The sequence below is a fragment of the Sceloporus undulatus genome, chromosome 1 (assembly GCF_019175285.1).
Source record: "Sceloporus undulatus isolate JIND9_A2432 ecotype Alabama chromosome 1, SceUnd_v1.1, whole genome shotgun sequence".
Lineage (NCBI taxonomy): Eukaryota > Metazoa > Chordata > Lepidosauria > Squamata > Phrynosomatidae > Sceloporus > Sceloporus undulatus.
Genome location: NC_056522.1, coordinates 105,711,527 through 105,731,593, shown reverse-complemented (window position 1 = coordinate 105,731,593; position 20,067 = coordinate 105,711,527). Strand labels below are relative to the sequence as shown.

At 47.5% G+C, this 20,067-nt stretch overlaps 3 protein-coding genes across 5 annotated transcripts in view; 2 read left to right on the top strand and 1 right to left on the bottom strand.

The window, feature by feature from the left end:
• Positions 1 to 1,266, top strand: part of PRSS54 (serine protease 54) — a 40,242-nt gene extending 38,976 nt beyond the window's left edge. For both annotated transcript variants that reach the window (XM_042445338.1, XM_042445337.1), the window contains one exon: positions 611 to 1,266. In XM_042445338.1, coding sequence (XP_042301272.1) covers positions 611 to 1,129 — 519 coding nt within the window. In that variant the 3' untranslated portion in view covers positions 1,130 to 1,266. The remainder of the gene's footprint in view (positions 1 to 610) is intronic.
• Positions 1,256 to 11,899, bottom strand: CCDC113 (coiled-coil domain containing 113). Of its 2 annotated transcripts, none has more exons than XM_042445336.1 (9): positions 11,630 to 11,899; positions 8,924 to 9,047; positions 8,055 to 8,216; positions 6,770 to 6,925; positions 6,077 to 6,157; positions 5,277 to 5,432; positions 3,203 to 3,310; positions 1,896 to 2,051; positions 1,256 to 1,554 (listed from the first exon to the last, which is right to left on the bottom strand). In XM_042445336.1, exons 1-9 carry the CDS (start codon positions 11,677 to 11,679, stop codon positions 1,399 to 1,401), a joined length of 1,149 nt encoding a protein of 382 aa, XP_042301270.1. In that variant the 5' UTR covers positions 11,680 to 11,899; the 3' UTR covers positions 1,256 to 1,398. The 2 variants fall into 2 exon arrangements, with proteins under 2 accessions (XP_042301270.1, XP_042301269.1); XM_042445335.1 differs by lacking the exon at positions 11,630 to 11,899 and adding an exon at positions 10,567 to 10,787.
• Positions 11,900 to 11,912: 13 nt separating this feature from the next.
• DHRS1 (dehydrogenase/reductase 1) lies at positions 11,913 to 13,837 on the top strand. Its single transcript, XM_042445349.1, has one exon. The coding sequence runs from the start codon at positions 12,001 to 12,003 to the stop codon at positions 13,015 to 13,017; it is 1,017 nt and encodes a 338-aa protein (XP_042301283.1). The 5' UTR covers positions 11,913 to 12,000; the 3' UTR covers positions 13,018 to 13,837.
• Positions 13,838 to 20,067: the final 6,230 nt, after the last annotated feature.

Here is a 20,067-nt window from a genome sequence, read left to right as displayed (position 1 = left end):
GAAGCCTCCTCTTCTATCTTCTAACTCTGGGGCCAAGTTTAGGTAGTAACCTAGAGGAATGTGTCCTTGGAAAGGAACTTAGAGAGTCTCACAAGAACCAGAGCATGCCTTGCTGACACCATAATTTCCTGGCAAAGTGATGAGTGCGTGCGATGAACGCTGACTTTGCCCAGCTCTCCAGAGATACTCTGGAAGGCCATTGGCAATGATGCGTGTCAAGTGATCATCGTCCATTTTTCTGTAATACGGAGCACCCAACACATTTTGTTTGCTTGCTCCATTCCACACATGTAGTTTGTAGCAAGGAGCAGAATGAAAAGCAAATGCTACTGATAGAGTCTTTTCACTGAACCAATGAGCCAACTATGAAGCCTACAAATTCCTTCTTGCTCACGATTGGCATCTTTCCTGATGAACCAGCACCTGGCAGCATTGGCTGGGCTTTCCTTTCCTTGGGATACTGAGAGCACCATGAATGTTCCCTTTCCTAGTTTCTTCTGTTGTGGGTTGTCCTTAACTGTCCAAGGAAAGTCAGGGTGTAAGTACTTCAAATAAGGATACAGGTGGTTGGTTAACAATAGCCCTGCTTTCTTCTCTTGTTTCTTCCAAGGGTTATCCCGGGAACTCGGTCGTGTGCCAAGCACAGGGGACTGGGCAGTGGGTGCTGAAGGGAATGCTGACCGATGGTGGCGCAAGGTGCTATGGGCCATTTCTTTACACCCGGGTTGCGTATTACAGCGATTGGATCATGGCCACCACATCCCGGTGGGGCTCCCCTGTCTTTCCCATCCCTCTCAGGAGACATTTTGCCTCCCAGGCAGAGCACCGGCAAGAGATGGTCGATCCCTTTATTGACGAGGAGGACCTGGGCGACTGGGAGGCCCCAAGCGCTGTCTCAGAGGACCTTCCGGGCCTCAATGGGACAGACTGGCTCAATGCAAGCAACCAAGGGCCCATCGAGTCACGGGCCAAGTCTGCTCCCATCTACTACGACTACTACAGTGGGGAAACCTACCCCATTTCGACTGCAGCGTTAGGCCAGCTGCCATGGGGAACTGGAGGCATCTTCTCTGCTGGCTTCCTGCTCCATTGTCTGACTTGGTGGGTGACTGTGCAAGGCCCAGACTAGTTGTCCTTGGGCAACTCTGCCATTGTGAGCCTCTGCTTGCTTTTTCCTGGAAATTCCTTTGCAGTAACTAAACTACAAACCCTCCTTAGGCACCAACACTGACCCTAATGATACCACCATACTCCATTGAAAGAAACAGATATTATTCTTATAATAAAGTAACTCTTCACACATACACATACCCAGGGAGTTTGGGGGACCCTGGGGCAAATGTCTTAATGGAAAGGGAGGCCACCTGAAGCTCAGTGTGAGTCACGCTGGAGTGCTCTTCAGCGGCCAGGCTGCGGGATTCTTGGCAAACGCTCTCTTTGTCGGAGGTCCTCTTGAACCTGGGTGCTGGTCTGTTCCTCAGGAAAGAACTCATGCAGCTGTTTCCTGGGCATCTTTGCCCTGTGACAAGCACTGCGATAGGTCTGTAAGGTCAGCTGTACAATGTAAAAGATGAAAGGAGGAATAAACTCAACATGAAATGACAGCTTCCCCTTGTAGTCTTTCACAATGAGGCTGCCCTTGGCTTTTTACTGGGTCCCCCATTATCACCACACTGCTAGGGGGCTTTTAAAAGTCTGGCTCAAGCAGCATTTCCTGCAGGGCAGGAAGGCCTTTTCTCAGGAGTGCTGAGAATCCGGTCCAGAGGTGGCTGGGTCAAGGGTCTCCCTCGGAACAAGGCAGCTCCCTGGGCCCAGAGATAGGCCTCGCAGCAGGGCAGCCAAGTTTCACGGCTGCCTCCACACCAGAGCCTGGCCTGATGCTGACACAGCCCTACCTCTGCAATCTCCACCTTCCTCTCCCAGATTTTGATTTCTCCTTCAAGCTTTTGGAGAGCCATCGTCTCATGGACATAGTTGAGGACTGGAGGCACTTTGTTTTCAGCCAGCTGCTTCCGTAGCTTTTTGTTCAGGGCCTCAGCCTTGGCCCGTTCCTGGCAAAGAAATGGAAAGAAGAACCCTTGAGAAGAAAGAATTGTTTCTCTCCCCCCACCCCCTTCCACTATGGATTCAAGGGTGGTTTGGGGAAGTGGGGATTCAGGCAGAAAAGGCAGAGCTTGGAAAAGTACCTTTTCTGGATGGAAATTCCCAAGGATTCTGGGGGGTTTGGCCATGGAAGCCAGTGGGTGATCTGGGCCAATTTGTACCATCTCAGCCTCGGAGGAAGGCAATGGCAAATCCCCCCTAAATAAATCTTGCCAAGAAATCCCTGTGATAGGGTTGTCATAAGTTGGGGTTGACTCAGAAGTACTGTACATAAAAACAGTTAAAAACAAAAACACAAAAGCCTTCCAGTTTCTTTTTTTAAAAACCCTCACAAGAGTGGGATGGGGGGCTGTGTCCCATTTGCACACAAAGCTGTTATTCCCAGAGGCCTCTTAGAGGTCTGAGAAAAAAGCCCCATTTTATAAAATTCCAGTTTTGGGGGGGGGGGAGCTACATTTTGCCGACTCCTGATATCAATTTATACTCTTGAAAATAAGCAAGGCAGAGGACAGCATGTTCCACATCTTAGTACTGTATTTCCAGTCAGTGCAGCAAACTGTTTATTCATCCCTTAGCAAGAAACACTGGCCTGGCTCTCACGCCATTCAAGCGCCTCTTACCATTTTGATTTCTTTCCCCACTAATGGAAGGCTTTGGCTCAGGAATCCCAAAAATCCCAGGTCACTGTAAAGGAGTCAGCAGAGGCGTGGAGAGGGGCTGCCTATGGCAATGTAAGTCACCCCGCTCTTACTCCCATGGTGCCCATGCGGACGCGGCTGAAAATCCAACACAGGTGGATTTGAAAAGTATAGCTGCCTCTTCCTTTCTTACAGGAGAGGAACAGAACACACTGTCTCCTCTGTTCTGTTGGGCTACAGCTCCCAGTGTCCACACAGACCATGCAGGCTGGGGCTGATGGGAGCTGAGAGCCCCGGTTGTGCGTTAAGAGAACTGTCACACCCAGCGGTGTGGATTAGTGGATTTGCCCCTAAACCTCCCACTTGACACTGAAGCCAGCAGCTGCCCCCTGATGTGATTACAAGGGTGATGAGGGTGCCTTCCCATCCCTGTACCCTCTGCCCGGCTGCGCCATCCTTACCGCCTCAGCAAGGATTAATTCACGGTCAATTCTGCCCAGGGACTCCTTTCTCTGGGCGATGTCCTTTGACAGGCAGTCGGCCATGGCGGTGGCACTTTGCAGTTTCTCCTAAAAGATAACAACATGGCTCAGATGGAGGGGAAAAAGAAGATGAGGAGAGGGGCAGGGCAGGGAGGGAGGCCAGTGTTCACTGACACAGAAGAGGCACTCGAGTGGTGGCATCCCTCTCAAGCAGCATTCAGACTTATTTTGCTCAGCTGCATCGGGTTGGCCAGACATACAGCTGGCAACTTGTGAGCAGCTAGAGTTAGAATCTGGGGTGTGCTGACAGACACCCCACTGAATTCTTCCAGGGATTCTTTCTTCCTCTTCCACTATTTCCAGGAATTCTTTTTTTACACCTTTGGGCTTTGGGAGAGTCCATGCTGCTTGCTGCACTTCTTGTTCAGCCAGCAGAATAATCACTTTGTTCATTACAGGATGATTCACTTAAGGTGCTCATGATTTTTAAAAGTGATAAACAATAGAATAACTGGGTTTTTTAAATGAAAATGATCAAGGCCCCAATGATGTAAACACTGTAAGAGCACCTGTTAAAGCACCTGTAGAGCAAAGCACATTTAAAGGCTTTTATCTTTACAAGCTCTGCTGAAACAAGCATTTTCGTGTCTGTCTAGAAGTGCTTTCATTCCATAGTTTCTTTTTCATTCCCCACTGCGACCTATGTTAAACATCTGATGGTGGAGGGAGGGAAGGCTCCTGCAAAGCAGAGTGATGATACTCTGGGGCAGATTCAGGTAGATGGAGGAGACTCCGGAGTCAATACTCAGATGCCAAGCAACGTAGCCCAAAATAAACAGGGAACCAGAGAAACTGAGGAAAGACTGGTCTTCACACGAGCCAGTGCTTTCAGACACCACAAAACCTGACAGACACCCAGAGGCTTTGATGGTGGCCCCATGGAGTTCATTCCAAAGCAATCCAATCGAGGGGAAGTGGCTGGAGTATGAATGAATGCAGGAAGAGGCAGGTTCTCCAGGAAAGAGCATAGATGATCAGGTGGAGAAGGCTTTCCCGTCTGCTGCCGCTGCCTGAGCATTTGGGAGCAGGAACAGATCCACAAGCACCCTCCCCAATCTGCGTGCCTACTGTCTCAGGAGTGCAACCTCCTCCTAGAATAAGCTGTACATTTCCTCCAGGGCCATCCATTTCCCCAAACTGACAGAGGCTCCGTCTGCCTTCCACATTCAGCCAAAGCTGCCATCCCACTGGAGGGTGAGCTGCTTGTGTGGGAAGGCTGGGACTCTGAAGTATGTGGATTGTATTATGTCCAGATGGCAGTTTTCACTTCCTCCTGCATCCTTCCTGCAAGCTGCTCTGATCCCATCACTCTTTATTTCTCTCCACTATATGCTGACTACATTTCCTCTGTAAACAGGTCCTTCAGAACATTCATTCATTTAAAATATTTTGTACCACCTTTAGAAGCAAGACAGTTCACACAGGAAAGGAGTCATACAGCCTTGTCACCCTTGTCTTCTCTTCGCCAGGCTGAATCTGACCAGCTCCCTCAACCTTTCCTCATGTTTTTTTCTCCATACCTCATGCCATTTTTGTTACCCTTTCCTGAAATCACTCCATCTTGTCTATATCCTTCTTAAAATGAGGTTCCAGTACTGCAGTACCCCAGATGAGGCCTGACTGGCACATAATATAGTGGGATTATTACTTCTCTCAACTTGGAAGGGCTCTTCTTGCTTCAGAGTAGAGCAGGGCACTGGAGCTGGACTGCAGAAATAATGAAGTATCATACTGCTTTAACTACCATGGCTCAGTGCTATAGACTCCTGTGATTTCTGATTTTGTGAGTTATTTTGCCTTCTTGGCAGTTAAAGTGATGTCAAACTGCATTATTTCAGCAATGCAGATGCAACCTGGGTCAGAGTGTGATGCAGATGTGGGCTGGAAGGCAGCAGGAGTCGGGTCAGGGTTGTAGTCTCATTCCCTCCAGCAACCCTCTTAAGTCACGGCTGTGGGGCCATGGGCCAGAGAAGGATGTGGACTTTGCACTTACTTTGTAGAAGTTGAGGGCCTGCTGCGTGCTGCCCACCATCATCTTCAGCTGCAGCAATTCCTGGTTCCTTTCATCAATCTTCTCCAGGAACTGAGCGTTCTCAATCTTCAGCTGTTGAAAATCTACTTCATGAAGGGCCTCTCCCAGCTCCTCTTTCTGCAGATCAACCAAGAAGAGCAATAGTTGCTGATCTGAAAGCTAGATAGGACTGAGGCCTTTAGTGACCAAAGCCCAGGGAGCGTTTAATTGTCCATGGTCTGCATTGCATGCTGCTGCTCAGCTTTATTAAGACCGCTGTAGGCTAATGTCAGACAACGCACACCATGAGAATAGCCATAGCTCTCCCTGGCATCTGGTGACAGGTCTAAAGGCTGCAATCCTGCTTTGCAAACTGGTGATACACATTGAGGAAACTGAATCCAAGCTGGGATAACAGCAAAGAAGATTTGGATGGGTGGGTTAGTTTTGTTCCCCAAAGGCAAATGCTCATTTGCAGTAGGGGAGGAATATCCACTCAGATCAGGACATGTCAAGTGGAAACCTTGAGTGAAGGACACAAGGCTTGGCTCACTCCCTGCCCTCACCCAGGAATATGTGCTGAGCAAGAGCTGCCCTCTGCCCGATTAATGCTTTAATGTCAGTGCACCACTGGCTTCTTGTTAGGGAGATAGTCTTAATTAGAGGCCAGTAACATGGAACACCGTCACACCAAGCAAGAGCACAGCTGGGTGAGACTTCTTTGCCTTGGGATGAGATCTGTCAGGCTGCATTTTCAGGAAAGGGACACCAAAGTCAGGTACCTGCTTCAGCTGTGTCTGCATTTTCTTCACCTGGACTTTGAGGGAATCGTTTTTCAAGCGGAATTTCTCTTTCAGGGCATCCTGTGAAAAAGAAAGCTTCCTGGTTTCTTTCTCAGCCTTACTGCTGAAGTTTGGCTTCTAGGACCATGTTGTCTATATGTTTAGGAGGAAGACTTTCTTTGCCTAGGCTGAGGCAAGTCTCTCCAAACAAGATGTCCCTGCCAGCTACAACAGGGATTTGTGCCACCTTGGCTCTGGCCTCACTCTTCTACCTATGAAGAGGGGAGTGCTAAATACCACAACTATGGAATCCCTCTTGTTCTCATTTCTGGACGCTGAGGAAACCTGTACCTCATAAATATGCATGGGCCACAAATGTAGATGGTAAACCTGAAGGCAGGGAACTGTCAAATTAATGTTTTGCAAGCTGCTTTGGGAGCTTTTTTGGCTGGAGGATGGGGTATAAATACTCTAATAAATGAACAAAGAAAATAAAAAATAAATGTGCTTTGCTGCACTTGGTTCCTGGCTAACTTGGTAGAACTAGAACCCATATAGAAGACCAGGAATATTGCAAGTGAGATGAACTGATATGAAACACCACCCCAAATCTCATCAGATTGCTTATTTAACATATAGTTTATGGGAGCAGAATTAGAAGGATGGATTGAACAAGAAAAGATCACCACTAACCCTCTTGCGCATCTTGTCTTCCATGTATTGCAGCACCTTATTAGAAGCGATGACGCTCCCTTTCTTCTTGGTGATGGTTTTGATTATCTCTTTTTCAAAGTCTGCAGCAGCTTTCTTAATATCTATCCCGCGAATGTCTGCTTCCTCTAGGACTGCCTGCAGAGTGGAAATCATACTGGAAGTAGAGACACATGACATTTTGTTTATTCTCTGTGGAGTGGCCCAGAACCAAGCTTTCCAGAGACAAGGTGCCCAGAGAGAGACAGAACAAACACATACTGTAGTTGGGAAGTTTAAAAAGCAATTGAGAGCAGCAGCAGAAAAGCCATAGGGGAAGGTAATTACACTCGTTGCTGGACTCCTTGCTCTCAAGGAGATGAGCTGATTGATGGCGCTACTGGTCAGATGTACAGAAATTTGACACTCTGCTCCAAAAAAGCAATTCAAACCTAGCCATTTTCATTAGAGCAGGGAGCCTGAGAGGGACATTTAATTATTGAGCATGTGGGCTGCCTGAATTCCACTCTGGAGAGCCTGTGTGAGTGGATGGTACTCTCAGGGGCTCAAATTATTAATGCCTTTTAAGAAGGAAAATAACAAAAAGTTATCTGGGGAAAAGGAGGAAGAAAAAGAAAGAAAGAAAGAAAGAAAGAAAGAGAAAAGGTTTCCCTCTCAGACCATATAAGCCACTATCCCATATCTTGTATGGGAAGTGACTTGCTCCCAGTTTAAGTATCCAGAAAGAAGCCATTTCATAAAGGTTCTAGTGCCTCCACATCATCATAAGCCATTTATTTCATTTAAACAAAAGTGGGAAAGAAGAACCCAAAGACTCCCATCCTAAGAACAGCAGCCTCAGTGCTGCTTTTCTGCAGAAGGTAGTCTTTGAAATGCTGCCTGTAATGCTGGCCTGTAACCACAGGACAGTTTGAAGCCTGAGAAGTGTCCATGACCGTGTCCCACAGCCAAATTTGGGGGAAAGCCCAATGGTGTAATGTTCTTCCAGCCTCTTAATATTTCCTGCTTCCTTTGTTGACAACCTTGATTAAATGAGCCTCCCTTTCAGTCATACTGTAGCCTTATTAGTAGCAGAGAGCCAACCTCATCTGAAGCAATGCCAGGTGGGCCTGAAATGCCGCCCTGACCCCTTGGTCACTTTTACTGGATTTGCCCTGCTGGCAGCAAATCCCTCCGACTAGTGAAGATGGCCGAATATACAGCTCAATGGAGGCATACGCTCTAACTAAAGGCCACTTTGCATCCCAACATACACAGACAACTCTACCTGGAGGTTCTGCATGGTCCTCTCTGAGCTCTCCTTCATCCGCCGCATCTCCTCTTTGGTCTCCTCCAGTTCCCTCTGGACCAGGTCACATTTCTGCTCCATGGTCAGGCAGACAGGGCGCTCTGTTGGGATGCGGGACTTAGACTTGCGCCTGCCTCGTCCCTGGAGCCCAAGAGAAAAGCACCAAGTTACGCATAAGCCTAGAGCAGGACCCACAAGTGTTGTGATGCAGCAATGGCGACTTTAGCATTTGCCATCAGCCTGCCTGGGTTTCCCGTTCTCCAAATTTAACTAAGGATCTAAAGGATGAAGCAGAGGGAGAACGACACCAAACAGCTTACAAAATCCCAGCAGGTATAACTGAGAGGATGTGGTTTAGTGGTCTGAGTGTTGGACTAGGACTCTGGAGACCAGCGTGATTCTCTGGATTTTAATTTGGGGTTAATTTTTGACTAAAATTTCAAGACTTAAACATGAGCATGTATGCAGTACTTATGTTCATGAGTCAGGTCCACAGCACTGAGGAAGACGGAGAGAGCAAAATATACATGTCCGTCAAAAACTGTGCCCATGTCGGTGTAGTAGGATTTAATAATTAAGTAATCATGGTATTGTTGCCTTTTGTGTTTTTTAAAAAATATCTATGAAGGGAGATCAGTTAACAAAAGGAATGCAGATTACTATTGCAGAATACAGGTAGATGTAGGTAATAAGGAGCGGCCAAGAGAGGGATATTTTGGACATTTTGACAAATTAGCAACTGGAGAATATGTGCAAAGTTTTTTGTTTTGTGTTGTTGTGTTTGTTTCTAGAATTTTTCTTCTTCCTATAAATGTTTACATATGTCTGTGTTTCTTTAAGCGACTTACGTATGGCGCTTGTCCCAGGTCCACTGAAGAGCCGTGCCTTTCTGTGGCCATTTTCTGGGACTCCAGTCGGTTGACATGTTTCTCAAACATGTCCATCTGGAGTTTGAGGATGGCATTGCCGCGCCTGAGGGGAGATTAAGGATGAGGGGAGCAAATCCATCAGTTCACCTGCTAAAATTACAGGCGCAACAAGGATTAGGTGACACTTGGCCCTCCTTATCCACAGATTTCTTTATCCACCTATTCTAGCATCCACAGCTTGAAAATACAGTGCTACCTCGGGTTACGAAATTAATTCGTTCCGCCGTTCCGTTCGTAACCCGAGTAATTTCGCAACCCGAAAAGGCTTTCCGTTAGCGCTGGAAAGCCGCTAGCCGCGCTTTGCGTTTGAATTTCGCGCCGAAATAAATTTCGTAACCCGAAAAAAATATCGTAACCCGGAACAGTTTTTTCCAATCTAACTTTTTCGTATCCCGGAAATTTCGTAACGCGATCAATTCGTATCCCGGGGCACCACTGTAGATTTAAACAGTATGAATTCCAAAAAGCAAGCCTTGGTTTTGCATTTTATATAAGGGCCACCATTTAGATATGCCACTGGATTTAATGGGACTTGAGCGTCCAGGGATTTTTGTATCCACGGAAAGTCCTGGAACCAAACCCCAGCCAAGGATAACAACGGCCCACTGCATATTACATTGATTTATAGCCAACTTCCCCACCCACCCACCCCCCACAAATTTTGCCACAAAAGACAGAAATAATAAACCGCTTTAATTGCCCTGGCTTAAAGCTAGGGGATTCTGGGAACTGTAGTGTGTTTGTGAGGCACTGAGTCTTCTCTGTCAGAAAGAACTCAGGTGACAAAACAAATTACAGTTCCCAGGGTACCCTAGCGCTGAACCAAGGCAGTGAAAGCAGCCTCAAAACAGTTTATCATGCATCCACACTGGAGAAATAACCCGGTTTGGCCCCGCTTTAACTTGTTGTCTGGCTCAAAGACTATGGAATTCTGGGAGTTGGAGTATATTGTGGGTCCCAGAGCAGAGCTTTAAGTCTCTATGGCTCAAAGGTTATGGAATCCTGGGAGTTGGAGTGTGTTGTGGGGTCCAGAGCCTAGCTTTAAGTCTATATTTGGCTCAAAGGCTATGGAATTCTGGGAGTTGTAGTGTGTTGTGGGGTCTAGAGCGGAGCTTTAAGTCTATATCTGGCTCAAAGACTATGGAATTCTGGGAGTTGGAGTATGTTGTGGGTCCCAGAACAGAGCTCTAAGTCTATCTGGCTCAAAGACTATGGAATTCTGGGAGTTGGAGCATATTGTGGGTCCCAGAGACTAGCTTTGAGTCTATCTGGCTCAAAGGCTATGGAATTCTGGGAGTCGGATTTAGTTGTGTGGGTCCCAGAGTAGAGCTTTAGGTCTATATCTGGCTCAAAGTCTATGGAATTCTGGGAGCTGGAGTGTGTCGTGGGGTCCAGAGCCTAACTTTGAGTCTATCTGGCTCAAAGGCTATGGAATTCTAGGAGTTTGAGTCTATTGTGGGTCCCGCTCCGCTTTCCCAGAATTCCACAGGGGCCTCTGAGCCCCCAAGGTTTCGTTTCTTGGGACGGAGGCCTTTTCTTCTGCGGAGGGGGCGATGGCCGACCTGGTCTCCTCCACCAAGGCGGCGAGCTCCTCCAAGGAGAGCTGGCTCAGGTCCTGCTCCAGCTCCTCCACCGGCTCCCTCGACTCGCCCGTGCGGACGCTCTCCCGCTCCGATTCCTCGTCAGCCATCGCGGCCGGACAAGGATAAGGAGAGGATGGAGGCCCAGGGGTCGCCATGGCAACGAGGCCAACGGTGGCAGCAGCAGCAGCAGCAACGGCGGGGTCGCCATGGCAACGAGGCCTAGCGCCCGGCCCAAGCCTTGCCAGGCCTACTGCGACAAATCCCCTCAGAGTCAGGCCTCATCAGGGCGTTTAGTTTGGACCAGAACCTTTAAAAGATTTATTTATTGAAATACTATATTATAATCATATTTTTATATAAATATGCATATAAAATATTATATTAGTTTGGCCCAGAATCTTAAAAAGATTTTCCTCAGGCCGAGGGACATTTCTAAATCCTTATTTACTTACTTAAAAAACAAACAAACATTAATAAATAAAAATGTGCTTTGTTTAATTTGCTGATATCCATTATATTTATTATAAAAACAAAAACAAACATTTATTTATTATTTAAGACAAGCAAAGAAACATTAACAAAGTGTCTTCCCACACTTTCACTCCATTCATTAAACCCTCCTCCATTCTTCTTCCTCAGTCACTATTTCTACTTCTCCTCTAATTGCATAGTGCTTGGTTTAATTTGTTCATTTCCATTATATTATATTAATTATAAAAAAAACACCAAAACCAAACACATTTACTTATTAAAACAAACAAACATTAACCAATAAAACGTTTCCCTACATTTCCTTAAACCTAAACCCTTCCCCATTCTCCCCAGAATCCCATTCTATTGGCCATCGTGGGCTGAGGGGCTTCTTATACAACAGAGTTTGGGGACCATTGGCTTTTATAGAGAGAGTTTGAAAAAGGCTTCTCGCTTCAGAGTGCACAACTCCTGGTGTGCCTCTAGACTTTCCTAAATCTACGAAAAAGCTCCTTCCTCCAGTAATAGCTCTAGCAGTCTCCAGAACTCCCGCTCCTAATGTGCCTCTAACCTTTCTAGATCTTCGCTCCAGAGATGGCTCTCCCGCCTTTTCAACCCCATCTCGGCTTCTGGCCCTGCCCCCTCTCACGTGACCCGCCCTCCCACTGCTTCTCTTGAGGCCCCGCCCCACTTCCGGCTCCCTCCTCAGCGTCTGTCCATGACCAAATAAAAGGCATACTGCGCATGTGTGTTTCCGTTTTGTGTTTGTGTGTTTTATTTCCCTCCGTGGGCGGGGCTCCAGGCGGCGCTAGGCCTCAGGGGCGGGCCTTTCTCTCTCTCTCGGGGGGGCGGGGAGCGTTGGGGGCGGAGGCGGCCTTTAAACCCAGCGTCCGAGGAGCTCGGGGCCAGGAGAGGCCTGACTCCCTTCTCTCCTCCGGGGCCATGGCGGGCGGCGAGGGTCCCTTGGCGGGGCGCGTGTGCGTGGTGACGGGCGCCTCCCGGGGCATCGGGAAGGGCATCGCGCTGCAGCTCTCGGCGGCGGGGGCCACGGTCTACATCACGGGGCGGAACCGGGAGGCGCTGGAGGCGGCGGCGGCGGAGGTGCGGGCGCGGGGCGGGAAGTGCGTGCCGGTGTCGTGCGACTCGTCGAAGGAGGCGGAGGTGGCGGCGCTGTTCGATCGCGTGCGGGCGGAGCAGGGCGGGCGGCTGGACGTGCTGGTGAACAACGCCTTCTCCGGGGTGGGCGCCCTCACCGCCGAGGCCGGCAGGCCCTTCTGGGAGGGCGCCTCGCCCGCCGCCCTCTGGGACCAGGTCAACGGCGCCGGGCTCCGCGGGCACTACCTCTGCGCCGCCCACGCCGCCCGCCTCATGGCCCCCGCCGGCAGGGGCCTGATGGTGGTCATCTCCTCGCCCGGGGGGCTGCGCTACATGTTCGGCGTCGCCTACGGCGTCGGGAAGGCCGCCTGCGACCGCTTAGCCGCCGACACCGCCGTGGAGCTGAGGCCCTTCGGCGTCGCCTCCGTCTCCCTCTGGCCAGGCCTGGTCCGCACCGAGGCCCTCGAGGAGACCGCCCAGAAGGATCCCTCCCAGGGCTCCCCGCTTTTCAAGAAGCTGCGAGAGAAGCTGGGCGTCATCGGGGAGTCCCCCGAAGTGAGCGGGAAGTGCGTGGTGGCCCTGGCCTCCGACCCGGGCGTCCTCCGCCACTCGGGCAAAGTCCTGCTCACCCCGGAGCTGGCCCGACGCTACCGCTTCAAGGACGTCGACGGCAGGGAGGTCTTCCACTACCTCTCCGTCCGGGAGCTCCTCTCCGAAGCCGTGCCCAGCATGGCCCCCCTCTTCCGCCTCCTCATCCCGGGCTTCGTCACCGTCCCCAAGTGGGCCCTCTCCCTCTACGCCAGCAAGTTCGCCGTCTACCGCCCCATCCTGCACTCGCCCCCCAAGGCCTCCAAGAAGGACTGAGGCTCCAGCCATCCCTGGTCCCCAGGCGCAGCTCTTCAAGGGATGTTTCTTTTTGGGACTTCATGGCCCAGAATCCCAGGCTGAGGCCTCTGGGAGATGGAGTCCAAAAGCACAGTTTGGGGACCACTGCCCTACGCTTTGACAAACTCTGCCCTTCAGCCCCCAGAAACCTCAGCCATGTTGGCCAATAGCCTGGGACTCTGGGAGATGAAGCCCCAAATCTCTTACAGGGCACAGTTTGCTGACCACTGGCATATCTCAATGCTTTCTGTAACCACAGTACACAGCCTCTTTCCCTTAAATCCTTCAAGAAGGCCCAGTGCTTGTATTGGAGACAGTTAGGGGTATACCTGGCAACTGCATTGCATAAGGTTATGTGTATGGGGTACATCTCTGCTTTTTTGGTGGTTCAAGTTTACTGTGTGCCCACATTTCCAACTGCCTTACTTTAAATCATCCAAAGGGGTCAAGTGTATGTCATACATTCTTGCATTCTGACTGTCCAAGTTTCCATGCTGACATTCCTTGGGCAAGAAATTGTTTCCTCTCATTTGCAGGGAGGGAATTTACACGTTTGAAAACTGCTTTGGAATTTTCCAATGAAACGAGACGTTTGCTGGAAGCATGTTTTCTCAAGTTTAAAGAAACTGATGCCTCTGTAGTATTTCTTTTTTTCATGTTGGCTAGAAAACAGTAACTTTAATGCTATATTCTGTTATTAGTCCAATCTTGAAGCTTTGGCTGTATCTTTCATGTATTTGAAATGTGTCCAAACAAGCTGGGATGCACTATTTTGCTATTAAATATACTTGGTTTGGCAGCTTTTGAGTCGTCTGGAAAAATGTTAATCTGGTTTATTGTGCCATGTTCCTCCCCTTCTTCCTCACCCACAACCAGTTGCTGACGAGGGCCTGTTAGTGTCTTTACATACAAGGTGTACATGTTTTATGGATGCCCACAAAGGAGCAGGAAGACAGATGTATTATGTGAAAACACATTGATTGTTATCATACGATGTACATATTACATCAGCCCTTTTAATGCAATTGCAAAACACATATTATCTACATGCAAAGGACAGGATAAACATGCCAACTTTGTCCCCCTCTATTCTGGCTGAGCTCAGCAAGCAAAGGGGATTTCCTGCAAGGAACAGCTGCCTTTGTTCGTGGGAGCTCTCTGGGCCATTTGGCGTCCTAATTTTCTAACTTAACATTATTCAGAGTACACCCATTGATAAAGGAGACCTGCAGATAGTCATCACTGAGAGTGACCAGAATGGTGATGAGATGTAGTCATTGTATCGACCTCATTTCCGCTCCTGGGTAGAGGCCCTCCACTCCTAGTACTGTACAGCATGGCAAATAAAATGGGAAGGAAAAGAGGGACTGCTCTACTGCCAAATCAAAGAAAAACAAACAGTTAAAAAGGAGGCTACTTAAATTTGTAACTAGGAGAAATGTCAGAGGAGACCTATGTGACGACTGTAAGAATTGGCAGCAATGGAACAACTATTATTCCTGTTTATATGTAGAGAGATCTTGTAGCACCTTTGAGACTAACTAAAAGAAAGAATTGGCAGTATGAGCTTTCATAGACTTAAGGGGCTAAACAGACCGGCGTTGCCTCAAGGAAGAAGGGGACATGATGTCCGCATGCCCAATGCCACCACGATGCTGGCATCACCCTTCACACCTGACCATATGGCAGGGGCATCATACCACTCCTTTGCCTCAGTGTTTAGACATGCTATGCCAAAAGAGTGCCGAAAAGCTGCAGCCACGCCTTTTTGCTGGCACTAAAAGGAGCAGCATTTTGCTATTCTTTTTAGCACAGCAAAGTACCGGATTGGGACCTCAGCTTTCAGTTGCCATAGCCCTGATCCACCGAGGAAAGGGAAGCCCCTCCTTTGGGCTGTCTGTTGAGCCCCTAAATCTACTTGTTCAGATGCATTTCGAGACGTAAGTCTACAAAAGCTCATGCTGCCAACTTCTTTCTTTCAGTCAGATCCAAACACACTGCAGAAATAATCCAATTTGATATCACTTTAACTCCCTTGGCTCAGTGCTAGGGAATCCTGGGAACTGTAGTTTATTATGGCACCAAAGCTCTGACATAGAAGGCTATCTCACAAAGCTACAGTTCCTAAAATTCCCTAGCATTGAGCCAGGGCAGTTAAAATGGTCTCAAACTGTTTTTTTCTGCAATGTGTTGTGGGCCTCAGTCTCAAAGGTGCTACAAGATCTCTCTACATAGTAATTCTACAGACTAACAAGGCCATATATTTGAATTCTTCCTATTCCTTTTAATTAAATTACAGTTGCCTCAGAGTTTTAGCTCTTAACTTTCAGATGATCCAGACTATTGGTTTAAACCTCAGTGGAGAAAAAACATCATGGGAGCAGTTGATCTAGATCAAATGAAGGCCCCAACTAGACTATGCTTCTTTTCATGTAGTAGCCCACCAGGTGCCCATGGGAATAGCACTTGTGCTCCTGTACAATAGGTTGTATAGCTACGTCAGGTACCAAAGGAAATATCAACTTGACTAGTAGCATTGTGATCTTGCTTCTAAACACAGTGATATTGATTATATGGACTTCCACCAATCTGTTATTTTATAGTTCTGAAAGATTTGTCCAGCTCTGTCTTCTTGAGTTCCAGCTGAACTAAGAGAATTATAGAATCATAGAAACATAGAGTTGGAAGAGACCACAAGGGCCATCAAGTCCAATCCCAATCTACCTTGCAGGAAATCCAAATCAAAGCATCCCCAACAGACGGACGGCCATCCAGCCTCTGTTTAAAGACCTCCAAGGAAGGAGACTCCACTACACTCGGAGGGAGTTTGTTCCACTGTCGAACAGCCCTTACTGTCTGGAAGTTCCTCCTAATGTTGAGGTGGAATCTCTTTTGCTGTAGCTTGCATCCACTGTGCCTGGTCCTAGTCTCTGGAGCAGCAGAAAACTAAATTAAATAAATTCCAGAACTGTTAAAATAAATTCCAGAACTGTTCCATTTAGGTTCACAGCACTTGTAAGGTGGTGTTTATCACACTGCCCCATGCTGCTTTGGGACACTGATTGCTAGAGCCATGTAAGAGACTCCATCTCTTTTGGGACTTTTCAGAAAACATTACAGAACAGATTTCTCCTCCACCACTCTTCCTAGGGCTGCTGCCTTTGCTAAGCAGAATAATAGAACTGACAGGGGGACTCAAAAGTCATCTAGTCCCACACGCCCTGTCTATGGAGGATCTATAGCTACAGCTTCCCAAATACTGTAGATGTCTGTTCAGCCATTTTCTTAACACCTGCAACAAAGGTGAACCTGTTACCTTCCAAGACAATCTGTTCCACTGACAAATAACTTGTCTGTCAACAAGTCTTTCCTACTGCTTAACTGGAATTTCCAGTTATAGTTATTACCTGTTTATTTTAATCTCCCCTCTGGAGCAACAGAAAGCAAGTTTGTTGTGTCTTTTATATGACAGCAACATCCTTCTGCCTCTGTCTCTGCTCTAAGCATAAACCACCAAGACAGGCCTCCATGCCTAAGTACAGATATCATAGAGTTGGAAGAGTTCCCACCATGCAAGAACCTACAATTAAAGCACCCCTAGCAGATGGCAGGCCAGCCTCTATTTTAAAACCTCAAAAGAAGGAGACTGCACCACTCTCCAAGGGAGTGTGTTCCACTGTCGAACAGCCCTTACTGTCAGGAAGTTCCTCAATAATGTTGAGGTGGAATCTCTTTTGCTGTAGCTTGCATCCATTGTTCCGGGTCCTGTTCTCTGGAGCAGAAGAAAACAAGCTTGCTCCCTCCTCAATATGGCATCCCTTCAAATATTTAAACAGGGCTATCATATCACCTCTTAACTTCTTCTCCAGGCTAAACATAGCCAACTCCCTAAGTCTCTCCTCATAGCTCATGGTTTCCAGGCCTTTCACCATTTTCATCGCCCTCCTCTGGATGTGCTCCAGTTTCTCAGCATCCTTTTTGAATTGTGGTGCCCAGAACTGGATACAGTATTCCAGTTGAGTCCTGATCAAAGGAGCATAGAGTGGTACTATTAATACCCTTGATCTAGGCATTATACTTCTATTGATGCAGCCTAGAATGGCCTTTTTAGCTGCTGTATCACACTATCGACTCATGTTCAACTTATGGTCTGCTAGGATTCCTAGATCCTTTTCACACGTACTGTTGTTAAGCCAGGTGAGCCCCACTGGAAACTTATGAGAGCTAGATGGGACATGCCTCTATAGTAGCTCTTCCATAGCCCTATATGTGAGATTGGCATTAAGACGCCTCACAGGCTCTGGATTAGTCTTATCTGGGATGGGTTGGAACTGCAATATAGTTCATAAAGCTGCTTAGTTGAAGTTTAACGTGTATGAAGCAAGACCTGTGTATCTTGCCACTCCTTGTTGGACAGCTCCACTGTTCATGGTAATCTAATCTTTGACTTGCTAAACAGCTCCACTGCTAAAAGAGGGTAGAGCATCTTAGCAACGAGGGAAGATAAGGCTCTGTTCCTCCAGTTGCTGTTAATGAGCTGGACTTCAGCATTTCTGCTTTTCCTGATCAATCCTGTTAGTGTGTGCCTTCAAGTTGCCTGTCAATTTAGGATGACCCTATGGATTTTATAGTCTTTTCTTAGGCAAGGAATATTCAGACATGGTTTTATCAGTTACTTCCTCTGATATATAGCCTACAGCACCTGGTATTCATTTGTGGTCTCCTATCCAAGTACTAACCAGGGCTGATGCTGCTTAGCATCCAAGATCATACAGGATCTGGTACATCTGGTGTATTTAGGCACTGTTACTGCCTATCTTCACATTCCAAAATGTGTAGTCTTTCAATGAACTACTTTCCCACTTACTGTAAGATGGTTTTGATTATACAAAATACACCAGGGAAATACACAGGTTTAGTATTTCAATCATCCTTGTTCATCTGTGACTCACTTATTTCCTGCCTTCACTAAGAGGAGGCAAAATAACATGGCAACACTGAGACTCAAGCATTGTCTCAGGTTTCCTTTTCATCATGCTGGTACAGGATACATGATCTGCACAAAGGCTGCACTTTCAGATTGCAACCCCTTAGCAGTATCCAAATATAGTGTCATTTCTTATGTATGTATGTATGTATGTATGTATTTATATCCCGCCCTTCAGCCCTAATGGCTCGCAGGACAGCTTACAATTATTATTTTTAATCAGACAGTTCCCTGCCCACAGGCTTACAATCTAAAAGACACAAAACAAAAGGAGAATGGATTGGTGAGGGGGGAAGGGAATCAGGTCCAGCATTCTTCTCTCCCTCTGAGGCCTGGACCAAGGCAGATGGACCGGAGGGAGGGCTCTTCTTCTTCAGGCTAACCTGATGGTACTGGGCCAGCCTTCTCCAAGAGCACATGGTTGGCATGAAGATGGCCCCAGCCTCAATTCCTGCAATCTCCAGTTAAAACAAATAGGCATAGGACTGAAGATTTTCCTTTGCACACTTCAGAAAGTTGCTGGCAGAGTAAAATAAGACACTGTGGCAAATGGGCAATTTCTTCTTTAATATAGGTATGCAAGTTTGTGTAAGAAAAGTCAAAAGAAACAGTAGGACAGGATGTGATTTCAGACAGGAAATGTAAAACTCTGCAAATGAAGCAGGGTAAGTGCAGAGTAAAAATTGGATTACATACGGACTACATCAATTGCCTTCAATTACACACCCCATTTCCTAACTATAAACAATGCTATCTTTGTAAGTTATCATAGAACTTTGATATGAAGCCCCAGCAAATGCTTTGCTCCAGCTTTGGCCTTAACCTTGGGCACAACACTCCCTGCTCTTTTCCCTCCAGTCCCAAATGGCAGACTGAATCTAAGGGCCTAAAAGGCCAAGACAACAGGGATGGGATGTACTAATGTATTGTCTACTTTTAGCAACATCAGTTCACAAGGATGGTTGAGAGACAGCGATTCTTTAAAAAAAACCAAAACAGCTAGATGTAGTCTATCATTTTAGCTAGAAGCAAATCAAAATTAAGTGTTAATGATAGCCAAGCACAGCTATTGGGCAAAATGAACTCTCAAGCAGCTTTTATATCTACTAAGAAATGGAGTTGGCATAGCTTCTGAAGGTAAGCGATTAGATCAGTGATTCCCAAAGTATTGGGGGCCAGTGGAAAGATCCAGGAGGACAGTGAGGGGGAAAGGAGAAGGCGGGGGGGGGGGGGAGCTTCTGTGTAAATATTGTCGCGCAAGAAAAACAAGCAGAATGAGCAGCCTTTAAGACCATGATGGGGATGAGGGTTGCATGAAACTTTTCAGGTCTCCTTAAAACCATAAAGTAGCCTCACTGATCATTTCATGTGTTGGTGTTTCCTGTGCTTTGCCTGCCAACACAAGCTCACTTGCTTAGCTGCACTGGTGGCAGCGGCTAGGAAACCTGCGAGGCTTGGGCACAGGACATTGCATCTGTGGCTCAGAGTGGCACCATTTTGGGACAGACTGACTGGAGCAAGCAGTTACAAACACGTGGCAGTGGGGGAGAAGTGGTAGCAAAAAGCTGCTTTCAAATTTGCTCAAGCTTTGTGAGATTTGCTGGGACTTGGGTGGCAAGTTGGAGCTGCACTGCTGTTCCTGTTTTCTTACACTGGATAGGCTGAGAGAAGAGATAACAGAAGAAACAATGGGGGGAGCACTTAAAGTTGTGTGGGGGAAGACATATCCCTGGGAAAGGAGAGGGAGGGAGTTTCTGGGCTTGATTCTTGGAAAGAGTCCTTCATCTTGGAGCGACTCCTGTAGTTAAAATCTCTCCTTTTCCCCATCTGTTCCAGTGCCCAGTCCAAAGTATGTGGTCTCTGTAAACCCCCTACACACACACACACCAGTTGCACCCCTCTCTGCCCCAAAGGATTAAGAATCCTTCCTTGCCAGACTAAAGCATTTCCCTTTGCACTTAGTTGTCTTGGGAGCAATGGCCAAGCAGGTAACTGGGCAGAAACCAAGAAGCTCTTGTTCTCACTAGTCTTTGCTGGAGGCG

Coding starts and splice junctions, on each gene's coding strand:
- CCDC113 (XM_042445335.1), bottom strand. CDS start 10,742: ATGGCGACCCCTGGGCCTCCATCCTCTCCTTATCCTTGTCCGGCCGCG. Junction 6,926..8,054: donor GGACCATGCAGAACCTCCAG/GTAGAGTTGTCT, acceptor TCCACTCTGCAG/GCAGTCCTAGAGGAAGCAGA. Junction 1,555..1,895: donor GGAAGGTGGAGATTGCAGAG/GTAGGGCTGTGT, acceptor TACATTGTACAG/CTGACCTTACAGACCTATCG.
- DHRS1 (XM_042445349.1), top strand. CDS start 12,001: ATGGCGGGCGGCGAGGGTCCCTTGGCGGGGCGCGTGTGCGTGGTGACG.